General features: G+C 51.6%; 1 protein-coding gene across 3 annotated transcripts in view; it reads right to left on the bottom strand.

The window, feature by feature from the left end:
• The window catches only part of TTC39A (tetratricopeptide repeat domain 39A), a gene marked incomplete at its 5' end in the record, with an annotated part of 54,110 nt that overhangs the window by 18,818 nt on the left and 21,198 nt on the right, over window positions 1-14,094 (bottom strand). For all 3 annotated transcript variants that reach the window (XM_080801513.1, XM_080801514.1, XM_080801515.1), the window contains 6 exons: window positions 1,717-1,782; window positions 3,069-3,168; window positions 5,127-5,191; window positions 6,935-7,002; window positions 8,278-8,354; window positions 9,232-9,363. In XM_080801513.1, the coding sequence (XP_080657639.1) occupies window positions 1,717-1,782; window positions 3,069-3,168; window positions 5,127-5,191; window positions 6,935-7,002; window positions 8,278-8,354; window positions 9,232-9,363 (508 nt within the window). The remainder of the gene's footprint in view (window positions 1-1,716; window positions 1,783-3,068; window positions 3,169-5,126; window positions 5,192-6,934; window positions 7,003-8,277; window positions 8,355-9,231; window positions 9,364-14,094) is intronic.

Genomic DNA, 14,094 nt, shown 5'->3' with positions numbered 1-14,094 from the left:
TCCCCTCTCGGTACCCTGGCCACCTTTCTGGGGGCAGGGGACATTGCCGCCAAGGCCAGGGCAGAGGCTTGGGTCCAGGTGTCCCGCACTTCCTCCATAGCTCCTTCCTCATTCCTGCCTTTATTTACCTGCCTTTATTTACCTTACCTGCTGGCCCCCAGGGGGAGCAATGAGGCCCTGAGCAGCCCCGGGTCTGGTCAGAGAAGCCAGACTGCACTTCAGGCAGATAATCCTAACCATACACTCAGAGCACAGACGGGACCACGAGGAATGCGGTCTGGGAAGGCTTCCCGGAGAAAAAGGCTCTAGAGCTTGGCTGGGGAGGAGAGGCCAGACTCCCCTAGTGTCCCTGTCTGCAGTCTGCCCCCATCTATTCTTCAGGGTATTCTCGTTCTTTCTATTATACAAATCTGACCTACCTCACCCCTGGCCTCAAACCTGCCACAGCTTCCTTGCCTTCAGGATAAAGATGAAGCCAGAGCTGGTGTCTGAGGGCTCTCCCACTTTGGCCTCACCACCCTCTCCTCCTACCCAGGCAAGCCACACTGTCCCACATCTTGGCCTTTCTCATGCTCCTCCCTCCTGTCATCATCCTGAAATCCTTCTCAGGACTCAAGGGCCCTCTTAAGAAAACAAAACTGAAAGGGACCTTTGGAGCCTCTAACCAGTGTTCCCCCGGACCTGGTCCATGGACAGGTCTCCAGACAGACATGAGGCTCAGAATCCCAAGATCCCAACTGATCTCAGTTCTCTGTTCTCTGTCTGTCCTGATGGTGTCCAGGAGAAAGGCCCAGTCCTGTGCTGGTGTGTGTTCAACACCACTGTCACTCTAAACACCTCTTACCGTAGGAAAACAGCCTTGGTAAATCGTACACCCTGCTTTCGCAAGACCGCTTGGTGCTCGTAGGATTTATGGTTATGATTATGTTCTTATCGTGCCAAATAACATGCGTTTTCTATGTAGTAGTGTTTCCTTTAGATAAACCTAAGTTAAAAATATGAGCCATTTGGGGGGAAAATAATACATAAATAATAATATAGAGGTCTGTAGACCTGGCAAAAATCAGGAAAGGCCAGAGGAAGTTCAAGTTTGAGAAACACTGATCAGTCTAAAACAAAAAAGCCCCTTGTTTTACCCAAAAAAGGCACAGAGGAGGAGATGAGGCTGGACTGATCCAGGGCTCCTGACTCTCAGGCCACTGTTCCTTCTACCATGATGGGCCTTCTCCACCAGAGAGCTTTCCCTGATTTGCTACCTAGTACTCAGATTCCTGCCTTTAGGAAAGTCTCTGGGTGCTTGAGTCCTCTGGTTTCTGTCCTCAAGGCCTAATGCACAGTAGTGCTTCTCTTAGGTGACTCCCAGACAAAAAAAAAAATGGTTCCAAGGGAAAGAATTTGCTCAAGGTCTTCCAAAGGAAGGAGAACCAGGTTGCTGACACCTGTAAGGCTCAGAGAACATGATTCCAGGCCACTGCACAAAGCTGCCCTTCACACCATCCTTACCCTACAGCCTCTTCACCCTGTGTGGGACTGGGCAGGGATCACTGGCCCCATTTGATTGGAGAGCAGACTGAGGCTCAGAGAGACCTGGGCCTTGTGCAGGGCCACACACTGAGGGGGGCTGTGCCAGGACGGGCACGCAGGGCCTACGGCCCCACAGCCCCACCCTGTCCAGCTGAGGCAGTCAAGAGTCCCAGAAGGCAGGTGGTTGGTTACCTTGTTTCCTGAAAATCCCACAAACTCCAGAAGCCGCAGGATCCTGGTAGGAAGCATAGACAGCGTCTGCAGGAACAGAGGTAGGTGGTCATGAGGAGGGGTGGGAGCTGTCCCTCCTACTTCCCAAACCCCCAGAGTCCTACAGGAAATCCTGAAGGAGCAGGACCTCTCTCCAGAATGTCCACAAGGAGGCCTGAGGTTTCTCAGAAAGCCAACTTCCCCGGAGAGAAAAGCACCTCAGTGCGACAACTAGGAGCAAACTGTCTAACTCCCAATCTCACCGTGCCCACTGGGTCACCCTGGACCAGCTACACAGCCTTTCTATGCCTCAGTTTCCTCATCTGGGAACCATAATAGCCCCTTCCTCCTAGGGGTACTGTGAAGGATCAGACAGCAGCTGGTGATGTCACACTGAACCCCTGCTCTGCACCAGGGGCTCTGGCTTTGCATCTGATCCTCAACAGTCCTGCCAAGAAAGATCACTGCCCCATCTGACAGATGGAAAAACAGAGGCAGGGATAAGTGACAGGACAGGTCTAAGGCCCCACAGCTCATCAGAGGGCGAGCCAGTTCTCAAACCCAGGACAGCCTGGCTATAACCTGCTAAAGCATCTGATGAACTCTGCAGTTTGAACTTCTCAGCACTAAGGCCAGGATCCCTGTTCCCACTTTACATACAAGGAAACTGGAACCCAGAGTGGGGCAGGGACTCCTGCCGCAAGGCCTGCTCTTGGAACAGCCTTGCCTAGAGGGGAGAGAGTCATACCCTGCCACACACGTACTTTTCGACAGGTCTCTGGACACCCAGCGCCAAGAGTATAAATTGTTGATGAGCAGCTCCTCCTCCCAAGAATAGGCTTCAGAGCCTCCCCGCCTAGCTTAGCTCACACTGTTCCTTCTGCCTTGAATGCCCTTCCCGCCTACAGATCCTTCAAGACCCAACCCAAATATTCCCCACTCCATGAAACCTTCCCTAACCTCTCCCAGGAAGGGGTCTCGGCTTTCTGTTCCTGTGGGTTGCCCACTGCTTCCAGGCCTTTCTCCCTCCCTGCTACTGGTCAATATTTAACCACCAGGTCTCCAGAGTAGAAAAAGGCCCTGATTTATTGTGTTTGTCTTTTCCTGGTCCTATAAACACCACCACCATGGTGCATTTCAAGCTTTCAACTTGACCTGGAGAGAAATGCATGGAGAGACTTCCGAAGCCAGCGCCAGCACCCACTCCCACCCCACGCCGGCTCTGAGCATCCGAGGCTGGCAACAGGTCTGCCTTACTGCTAGGTCCCCAGGCCGACATGCAGCCCAGCACCGTAGGCCAGCAGAAAGCAGGTGTACGGGCACTCCCAACTCACCAGGTTGAAGGCTCCCACACCGAGCTTCACACCTCCTTCAAAGTGTCTGTGGTTTTCTCCCTTGCAGTATTGTGAGGACTGCACAAGGCTGTCCAACTCCCTGTGGAGAGGCAAAGTCTTGTTCAGCCACATAGTGGGGGCAAGGTCCCCATTCCAGATGGGACTAAGGTTGTCCCCCACACCCAGCTGTTCCCAGAACTCGCTGGTGGTAGATTGGTAAGAGTTCTGGCAATGCAGAGAGCTGACATTCGAGGAATTTCTAACCCCATCTCCATAATAAGATACTCCTTGCCCCTGAATGTCAGCCTTGTCAGCCTTATCAGCCCTAGCACACCCGCCTTGTCCAAAGTTTGCACATGCTCTGCATTCTCTCTAGAACAGTTTCTCTACTCTGACACTACTGACATTTTAGGCTGGATAAATTCTTCATTCGGGGGGAGGCGGGGGGCTGTCTGTATTATCCCAGGATGTTTACTGGTATCCCTGGCCGCCTCCCACTAGATGCCAGAAGCAACCTCCCCCAAGGCTGTCACAACCAAAATGTCTCCAAATATTGCCAAATGTCCCAGTGAAGAGCCACTGGGCTAACTCCAACACCCCCTCCTTCAAGAAGTCTACCTGGAGCCTCTTGTTTGAAATCCAGCCCTCTTCGTCCTGGTCATCAGTCACACAGAATTCAGATCCCAGCCCGCCTTGGGCAGGTCAAAGGGTTTAAAGATGCGCCGGCCTCCTTCCCAGGCCATGAGCATCTTGAGGGCTTTCAGTCGGCAAACACTGACTGTGGCCTCTCTGTGCCAGGCACTGGAGGACAGCTAGAAGCAAAGCCACCAAGCTCCTGCCCTCACAACTCTCCTGTTCTGGGGGACAGACCCCCACCAAGTCACTGTGAGGATGAGGAGGGCCTCAAAGGAGAGGACTCCTGGGGCCTGACCTAGTCTGGGCTTCAGGGAAGGTCTCCCTGAGAAGCTGACATTTGAGCTGAAACCTAGGGATGGGGAGGGTTATCCTGGCACAGAAAGAGTGCTCCTAGCAGACAGACAGCATGTTCAAAAGCCCCCAGAGTAGGAATGAGCTTGGGAAGGCCCAAATGTCTGAGGCAGAGTGTGATGGAAGACACTGCTCGGAGGGCAGGAGGAGCTCGCAGGAATGACCCAGCAATGACCTGGGACTTTATTTCAAGAGCAAGAGGGAGTTGGTAGAGGGTGACCTGACAGGATCTGTGCTTTGGAAACATCACTCTGGCAGCTAGGGAGGAAACTAGAGGGGGCAGAGCCCACTTCCAGCACAGACCCACAAGGTAATGAGGTGCCCAGATACTACATGGTGTCTTACATCCCAGCAGTACCTTGAAATCAAACTCACATTATCTCTGCAGGGAAACAGTCACGTTAGATGGGGAAAATAAGATGATACATAGTCTCAAGTCAATTCAAGTCAACTTTTAATGGAAAATGAGTTTTAATGCCAAACTTGAGGGGAGAAACTGGGCTTTTGAAGCTTTTTTGATTTTAGAATTGTAGGTAAGGACTGTGGTGCCATATCAAGTAGAAGTGTTTGGACTGAGTCTTATTTCTTTTATCCATTAAACTAGGCCTATGGCTGGCCCAGAGCTGAGAAGGCATGGAAATGATCTGGCCCTCAGGAGGGTGAGAGTGTGTACTGGAGGGTCCATAGCAGGCTTCATGCGAAAGCGGCATTTGGATTGAGTCTTAACAGATAGGTAAGGGTTCTGTTGCTGTTCTCAAAGAGACAGTCCCTGTGCCTGCCCCCGAGCCTCTACCACACCAAGCTGTTTGTCCAGAATCTGTCTGATTTTCCCATGCTCATGGTCAGGCATAGACTCAGGGGAACCAAATGAACAGATATAACCGAAAACCAGGGGGATAATATTCTGGAAAACTGAGGTCCTGAGGGTACAGAAATCTGCCTGAGGTCACATGGCATTCTAGGCTTCCTGCCACTACCGCCTTCCTGCTCTCTACCTCCCACAAAGAGGCCTGAGGGGCACAGGGTCGCAGATGCTGTGGACCCAGTCACCCCCAGACCAGCCCCACTCACTTGTAGGTCTGGTAGCTGTTTCGAACTTTGATGCCGCCCTTGATGAAGCTCACCATGTTCTCATCCTGCAGGAGGGAGAGATGCTAAGAGCCAGGCCTGGGTGGGGAGCCACAGGCTTGAGAAGGATCATACAGGGCTCTGGGCCCAGCCTGCCCCACCTCGGGCCCAGCCCTAAAAGGAGTCCTGGAGGGATGGGGTCAAGCGTTGAGGTCAGGCCTCCTGAACCCCCGGGACCTGAGATAAGGATTTCCTTGCCAAACAAGCCCTCCAGAATGTCCAGGGCTCACCCACAGCCTCACAGTTACACATGCTAAGTGCCTGGAGAAGGGCCTGGAGGAGGGACTCCCAGTGGTTAACAGTGCCTCCTCTAGGTGGATGAACTGTGGGAAAGCGAGAGGGAAGCTCATATGGGGGGGGGGGGGATTTTTCTGTTTTTTTACAACAAGCAGCTATTTACCACATCTGTAATTTAAAGCACCACTACCTACAGCCCACCTGTAGTTCCATTCCTGGGGGTATGCCCAAGAGAAATGGAAGAACATGGGCTGCAGAAGTCACCTTCCAGAACATTCACGGCACCAGTGTTTATAGCCGCCAGTAACTACAAACAACCCAAATGGCCTTCAGCAGGAGAATGGATAAACAGACTGCTATATCCATAGAAGGGAATATTATACAACCACATATGGTTGAGTAGTAAAGAAAGCAAGTCCCACACAGCCTGAGGGCTTAAGAAGCTTGAAGCCAACTAAAACACAACAATATGCTGCTAAGACATGAATAGGAAGCTGAGAAAACTATTTTTTAAAAAATAAGGTGGGGGATGATCAACAAAACTCTAGGCAGTGATTTCCCCATGAAGGGAGGCAGGGGACAGGGTGGGGAGAAGCCCAGAGGGCCAGGGGACTCGCTAGCTGTGTTCTGTCCTCTGGTTGGGTGGGGGAAACCATGGGCATTTATTTATTATGTGTAATAGAATACACAAATAAATAGAAGTCCACTCACAATGCAATTATTAACAGTAATCCTAATGAGAACTTAGGATTAATCTAATTCTAATTACCTGAGGTACAAAAAGAACAAAAGCTAACAAAAATAAATAGCATCCTAATTATAAAATCCATATATTTATATCCCATACCCCAATACCCACATTCACATGATGATTATATGTTCTAACCCAGGCTTTCTGGTGAGATCATTAGGTGACGGCACTCCTAATCACCACTGTGTGGTGAGGACCACAGGCTCTGAGTCCAGCCCTGAATTCAAACCCCAGCTCTGGCTGTTGCTAGTCAGGTGACCCTGTGAAAGTGGTTCCTCCCCTCTAACCCTCCCCTTTGCAGGCCGGTGAGGTGAAGATTTATTAATATAAGTACATTTACACAACCACCACCATGCATCCGGTGAAAGGTATATAAAACCACATAGTAAAATGGACACACAAAGCCTGGTATATCGTAGAATCAAGTTTGATCCATTCAAACTTGCTTGTTGAATGAATTAACTGTAAAGCAGGCTTTGTGGGAATGCCTGTCACCCCACAGGGCCCTTAGGAAGAAAACAGCAGTCCTGAGGTGGGAACACATCCTAGTAATGGGTGGGAACACGTGTGCTCAGTGTGGAGGGGTAAAGCCCATCACCGCTGCCCATGAGCCTGGCCAGGGCTGGCAGGGCTGGGGTGACCAAGCCTCAGTCCTCTCCTAAACCACAAGGAGGCTGGCTGTGGCTGCTGTTGCCACTTCCGGCTTGGAGATGGTGACTGATCTGAAATCCCCAGGCCGTTTGTACAAGGAGAGGGTTCCTACCTGCAGGAAGGTCAGCGCTGCTCTCTGCAGCAGGCACTCTGCATAGCAGACCTCAGCATGGATTTCCTCTGCAAGGAGAAAACCAAAGCCCTGAGGCCTCCTGGGACTGTGGGCAGGCAGCATGGGCCAAATCCTCCCCACCCTACTTCCCAGAAGGCAAAGGGAGCCTAAGTCAGGCCCTCCACCTCCACCCATGGAAATTGTGGGGGGCGGGTCCGGCTCCTCCAGAGCTTTTACCAATGTCCAGAATTAGCTCACACTCTCCCTACCTTCCACCTGGTTCCCCAGCCTACCACCCAGGGTGTCAGTGCAGGGCCCTTAGCTTCCTTCTCTTGTTCTCCAAGCACCACTGCAGGTGCTATGCGCCAGCCCCCTGTGGGGCCAGGCAGGACAAAGTGCTGGGATGAATGGATAAACCAAGAAGATCCTGATCCATGGAAGCCCACAGGCTGTAGGAGGAGGGAAAGAGAAGCCCAGGGAGACAGGGGAGACTTCCAGAAGAAAGGACATTCTAATCAGGCCCTCTGAGTTGAAAAGGAATGGAAGCATGAGGCAGGAAGAGCTTTCAAGGCAGAGGCCTGGGAGAAGCAAAAAACTCTAATGTTTGGGGACAGCCAAGCACAGAAGGTTGAAATGGGGTGAGTACGGAGAGACTTAGGAGACAGATAAAGATGAGAGGCAGCAGTCTGGTTGCAAAGGGCATGGACGCTGGTGGAGTACTGCAGATTTGGCCTATGGGCATCAGGGAGCTCTGGAAGGCATGAAGAAGGGAATGGCATTGTCATATTCATTGTTTTGGGCTGGAAACTTCAAGGACTCTTGACGGTGGTAAAGGCCATTTGCTCCCGCACGGAAGAGCCCCCCACTGCTCACCGCTGGCCGCTACTACCGCCAGGTCTGCCACAGGGGTCACGGCACACAGGCCCTGGCGGCCCAGACCATCCTTTCCACTGCTTTCAGCTGTCTCATCTCAGTGGGCCAGCCTCCAAAACCACACTCCCCTCTGGGGCATCACTGTGATCACTAGGCCAGTAAACCTAAGTGCACACACAATTCTAAGCCCACTCTGGCCTGAAGGGCAAAAGCGCATGGACCTTGTGACAGCGTTTTCTTTCCCCAACTTCTGGGTCCTCAGCAGGTAATGCCATCAGGTAAGTGAGTCCCCTCCCCTCCTCACCTGAGAGCAACTTCTCCAAAGGCTCCAGGTCTGACCCATGGGTGTCCCAGCACCAAAGCCAGGGCCTGGCCCCTTCGGTGAAACTGGGAGGTTAAGTGCCCCTTCCCACCCCTCCCTGGGCCTGGAACAGGGTGAGCGTGGGTGAGAGGACACTCAGATGCCACACCTTCTGTGAACTGGTCCATCGTGGGGCGATGCACCAGGTTGCTAAAGGAGTCTGTTACAGAGGACTTCTTCCGGTGCCTGAAGAGGAAAGAGGGGCCTCAAGTCATTCAGTGAGGGTGAGCAAGGGGCCAGCGTGGGCTCAGATGCATCCGCCACCATTCCCATGGGACTCCATACACACTGAACCGAGTCCAGGCTTTCTCACACACTTTCTCACACACTTTCTTCTGCTGTTACCCTTCCCCTCCTTCCTCAGCCCCAGCCAGTTCCTCATCACCCCTTAGGACCAAGCTCCAGCATCGCCTCTTTCAGGAAACCTTTCCTACTCCTCTGGCAAGACCCCCACAGCCCCTGGAGTTTCCCTGCATCAGGCTAGGAGGTCACTGTTGGCACCTTCTCCCAGACCAGCCAGCTCCCCCAAGGGGCCACGTCTGATGCTTTTCGGGGTGGCCTGTGCCCAGCACAGCAGCTGGCCAGGGGCAAGCATGAGTGTGTGCCCAGTGAAAGACGATACTACCTGCACACGAACACTGAGGGTCCATTCAGTCATTCATTCATTCAAGCAGTTTCTGTGTAATGAACACCCATCATGCACCAGGTCCTGTGACCAGTGACTTCATTCGGTCCCCACAAAGGCCCTATCTTTATACCTATTTTTACATATAAAGAAAGTTGAATCCAGATAGACTTGCCCAAGATCAAAGAGCTATTACCTGACAGAGCCAGAATTTGTCTCCATGAAATCAGGCCTGGCCCCCAGAAGCTGCTTAGAGACTGGCTCAGACAACAGGGATTCTGAGGCAGAACTGAGGGGACAGCTCCTAGCACTTGGGGACACATCTTCTTAGCCAGAAGGAGCATCATTAATAGTGGCATTTGAGGCATTGGGATAGGCCAAGGTAACAAAAGTACTGCCCTCACAACACCTCATCCCTGCCCGCCCCACGGCCCTGACCTCTGACACAGCGTCTGTGCCTCCTTCATCATGTTGCCAGCCAGCACGATGTCCTGAGGGTCAAAAGTCATCATGGCCTGCATCTCCAGGATGGTGGCATATGTCAGCGAGTGGTACATGCTCTCCTTGGTTCTGCCAGAGAGAAGGGACATGAGAGCACCAACTCCCAGAACTCCAGAGGTAGCCAGCCTGTGTTGGTCACCACCACTACCTCCTGACCAGGCACGGTGGGGAAACAGGGATCCGAGGACGAAAGAGACTCTCCCAAGGTCTGACCCTTCCATCCCTCTCAAAAGGCCTCAGACACCACTTCCTCTCCTTCTTGCTGAATGGCATCAAGTGACTTTCCAACTCTGAGCCTTAGTTTCTCATCTGTTCTACAGGGATAGCAGCAGCAAGGCTGTGGTGAGGACCCAAGAAGGGCTTTAGCAGCAGGGTGGCCTGAGGGTGTGCTCCCAGTGCCCAGGGCCTGCATCTCACCTTCAGCCGCACCTCCCAGAGCACAGCCCAAATCCCTTCTCTCCTCAAGCTCTCCTTCCCTGCCCTGCCCTCGTTCCTTGTTCCCTGGGCCCCACAGGCCGCACCCCCTCCTGCCTCTCCCTATCCCATCATCTGACCACACCACTGACTGCCTAACTCGTCCCATGGCTTTCAAGTCCCATGGGGTAATGCTCCGGCCCAAGGCTCCACACAGTACAGGTCCTGCCCACCTTTCCAACCCAGCCCTCTTGTCACTTCTGCCCCAAAGCCTGGTCAACAATCCAGACTGTTCCCCTTGCCACACTGAGACACACGTGCTCTCAAGAAATTCCTACCCTTTCCCTCCTCTTGGCCTTATGTGCGTGCTGTTCCCGCAACCTGAAATGCCCTTTCCTCGCCCCCACACCCCAACTCATCTGTCAAGGCCCTCAACTGCCTCCAGGGCCAGTGGGCATTGGGTCTCCCTCCTCAGGGAGCATGTATCTATAATGAGGCATAGATCATACTGAGTTTATATCAGCAGAGGCTCAGCTCTCCCCTCAGACTGAACTGCGGGTGCCTCAAGGACAGAGCTTGTATGGAAGGCATCTCTGTCCTCAGCACCAGTGCGACAGGGCCTAGTGAACCGGCCTTGGGAAGCCTTTTGCTCCTGCCATCCTGCTTCTCCACAGCCCAGACCTCTCAACTGAAAAGTATATGGTAGAAGATGAGGGGTGGGGAGTGGCACTTAGTCTAACAAATAGAAAGAGAACCAGGCAAGGAGGGACAAGAAAAATGCAGGCCCCCGTCTGCACTTGGGGAAGTCACAATATGTCTGGGTCTTGATTTATACTTCTGGAAAATGGGGCAAGAACACTGGCCTGCCCAGGTTCCTATGGGACTGGCTGGGGATTACTCCTGCTTGTTGCACAGTAGGTGCCACAGCAATTTTCTCTCCCTTCACTACACCCCCTCGTTAATTATTTATAAAACTCCTCAGTACAGGGCCTATGCTGGGAACTTCAGGGGAAAGAGATGACTAAGGTTTATAGACTGTTTTATTGTAAAATCATGCGACTTTATCTATTTTCATGACTTTCTCATTCATAAAGCTCTGTAAAATTAAAACCCTCTGTAAATTAAGTGCTTTTTAACTTCTGGGTGACCGACCCCCTCCCAGGTGATATTATCCTGGGGAGTCAAAGGTTTTTAAAGGAAACCAAAGGCTGGTCCACCCCTTACCAGTCCTGGCAGCTGTCAGAATGCCTCCCAGATCTTTGGTAGAAATGCTAACCTGAAGGCAGTGGCTTGTGGAAAGGAGGCCACAGCCTGAAGTGGGGATAGAACTCAGGCTACAGAGTCCCTGAAATACAGGTTGAATCTTGGTTTTGCCAGTGACCAGCTGTGTCATCCTGGTGAATCTTAAACCTATCTGAGCCTCAAGTTTCTCCTCTGTAAAATGGATACAATAAGGGCCACATCACTGATACTCAATAAATGTGAGTTTTTCTGTATCTGCTGGGGTCAAGGTCACTGCCCTGGACAGAAACTCTCTCCTTCAGGAGATGTTTCCCTGGCCTTACTCAGATCCACTCCCACCCCCCAGATAATCCCTTCCTATTCCAGGCCTCCCCAGTTCTCAAGCCCCTCCCCAACTTCTCCCCACCCCACCTCAGTCTGGTGCTGGGTCCAGGAGGGACAGCCCCACCTGGGGAGCTGGCGGACAAAGTGGAATTTCTCGTTTGAGGCCTGATGTCAAAACATGCAACTGCGGCTGGGAATCTTGGCTCCTCCCCAGCCCACCCCTGAAAGCCCCTCAGCTGCGCCCTGGACTGAGATTTGTGGTACAGGCATACATGCGGGATTCTGCAGGTTTCGTTCCAGACCACTGCAATAAAGCCAATACTGCAGTGAAGCAAGTGAAATGAATTTTTGGTTTCCCTGTGCACACAGAAGTTTAATTAAGCTTGCAATAGCATTATGTCCAGAGTGTGTAACAGCATGATGTCTAAAAAAAATATACCTTAATCAAAAAATACTTTATTGCTATAAAACGCCAACCAGCCTCTGACATTTCAGTGAGCTGTAATATTTTTGCTAGTGAAGGATCTTGCCTTCTGACTGATGAGGGTGGTGGTTGTAGAAGGATGGGTTAGCTGTGGCAATTTCTTTCTTTTTCTTTTTTTTTTTCAAAGATTATTTATTGATTTGTCCGAGAAAGAGAGAGAGAGCGAGCACAAGCAGGGAGAGCAGAAGGCAGAGGGAGAAGCAGCTCCCTGCTGAGCAAGGAGCCCAATGCAGGATTCGATCCTAGGACCCCGGGATCATGACCTGAGCTGAAGGCAGTGGCTTAACTGACTGAGCCACCCAGGCATCCCGGTTCACTGAATTTTTTAAGCCCACTGTTGAGACCCACTGATCAGAAAAAAAGATTCCTTTCAATTACTACTGGTCACTGACAGTGCCCCTGGTCACCCACGAGCTCTCCTGGAGATGGGCAATGAGGTGAATGTTGTTTTCATGCCTGCTAACACCACGTTCATTCTGTGCCCCACGATTCAACAAGTCATTTCAACTTTGAAGTCATATCACTTAAGAAATCTATTTCATAAGGCTATAGCTGCCACAGAGAGTGATTCCTCTGATGGAAAGTAAATTGAAAAACCCTAGAAAGTATTCACCAAACTAGATGCCAATAAGAACTTTGTGATTCATGGGAAGAGGTCAAAGTATCAACATGAGCAGGAGTTCGGAAAAAAACTGATTCCAGCCCTCATGGATGACTTGGAGGGATTCAAGACTTCAGGAGAGGAAAGGCTTGCAGATGGGGTGGAAGGAGCAAGAGAACTGGAAGTGGAGCCTGAAGGTGGGACTGCGTGGCTGTCCTCTCAGGATAAAACTTGAGAGGGTGAGGAGTTGCATCTAATGGATGAGCAAAGAAGGTGGTTCCTTTTCTTTTTTTAAAGACTTTATTTATTTATTAGAGAGAGAGAGCACACGAGAGGAAGAGCATGAGAGAGAGAGAGAGAGAGCGCACAAGCAGGGAGAGCAGCAGGCAGAGGGAGAGGGAGAAGCAGACTTTCGGCTGAGCAGGGAGCCCGATGCGGGATTTGATTCCAGGACCCTGGAGATCATGACCTGAGCCACCCAGTGCCCCAAAGAAGATGGTTTCTTGAGATGGAATCCACTCCTCGTGAAGATGTTGAAATGACAACAAAGGATTAGCAATATTACATAAACTTAGTTGATAAAGCAGCAACGGCATGTGAGAAGATTGACTCCAGGGGTGCATGGGTGGCTCAGTCGATTAAGCTGCTGCCTTCGGCTCAGGTCATGATCCTGGGGTCCTGGGATCGAGTCCCACATTGGGCTCCTTGCTCAGTGGGGAGCCTGCTTCTCCCTTTGCCTTCTGCTCTCCCTGCTTGTGCATGCGCTCTCTGTCTGACAAATAAATAAAACCTTAAAAAAATATTCAGTAAACCACATTGTAAACTGACATGCTTTGTTGTTCAACTTAAAGAGCACAGGAAGAATAGATTTAGCGTAATTCTTAAGAGCCCCAGAATTTTCAGGATGCTGAAGAAGCACAGGCTTCACCTTGAAGTCAACAGCTGCATTAGCTCCTAACATGAGTCAGCCCGCCCTTTGAGGCCTTGAGGCCAGGCATTGACTTCTCTGCAGCTGTGGACGTCTCACACGGCATCTTCTCCCGACAGAAGGCTGCTCCGTCTACACTGAACATCTGTTGTTTAATGTATCCACCTTTACAAATGTTCCTAGCTGGAGCTTCCGGATCACCTGCTGCGGCGTCTACACCGGCGCTGGCTGCTTCACCTTGTCCTTCTACGTTATGGAGGCGGCTTCTTTCCCTAAACCTCACGAACCCACCTCTGCTGCTTCCAACTTCCCTTCTGCAGCTTCGTCACCTCCCTCAGCCTTCAAAGAATGCAGGAGAGCTCGGGCCTCACTCGGGGTCGGGCTTTGGCTGACGAGGATGTGGTGGCCGGTTTGCTCTTCTATCCAGGCCGCTCACACACTCTCCACGTCGGCAGTAAGGCTGTTCCACCTTCTTATCCTCCGTGTGTCCCCCGGAGCAGCGCTCTCAGTTTCCTGCAGGAACTCGTCCTTCGCTTTTGCAACTTGGCTGTTTGGTGCAAGAGGCCTCGCTTTCAGTCTATCTTGGCTTTCGACATCCTTCCTCACTAAGCTTAGTCGTCTCTAGCTTTTGATTTAAAGGGAGAGATGAGCAGTTCTTCTTCTCACCTCAACGCTCAGGGGCCACAGTAGGGTTATTAATTGGCCTAATTTCAATATTGTTGTCTCTCAGGGAATAGGGAGGCCCAAGGAGAAAGCAGGGGGGGGGGGGCGGCTGGTCAGTGGACCAGTCAGAACGCACACAACATT

This window comes from Martes martes (assembly GCF_963455335.1).
Source record: "Martes martes genome assembly, chromosome: 4".
Classification (NCBI taxonomy): Eukaryota; Metazoa; Chordata; class Mammalia; order Carnivora; family Mustelidae; genus Martes; species Martes martes.
Note: the sequence above shows the minus strand (reverse complement) of the source record. Positions and strands in the feature narration are given on the sequence as shown.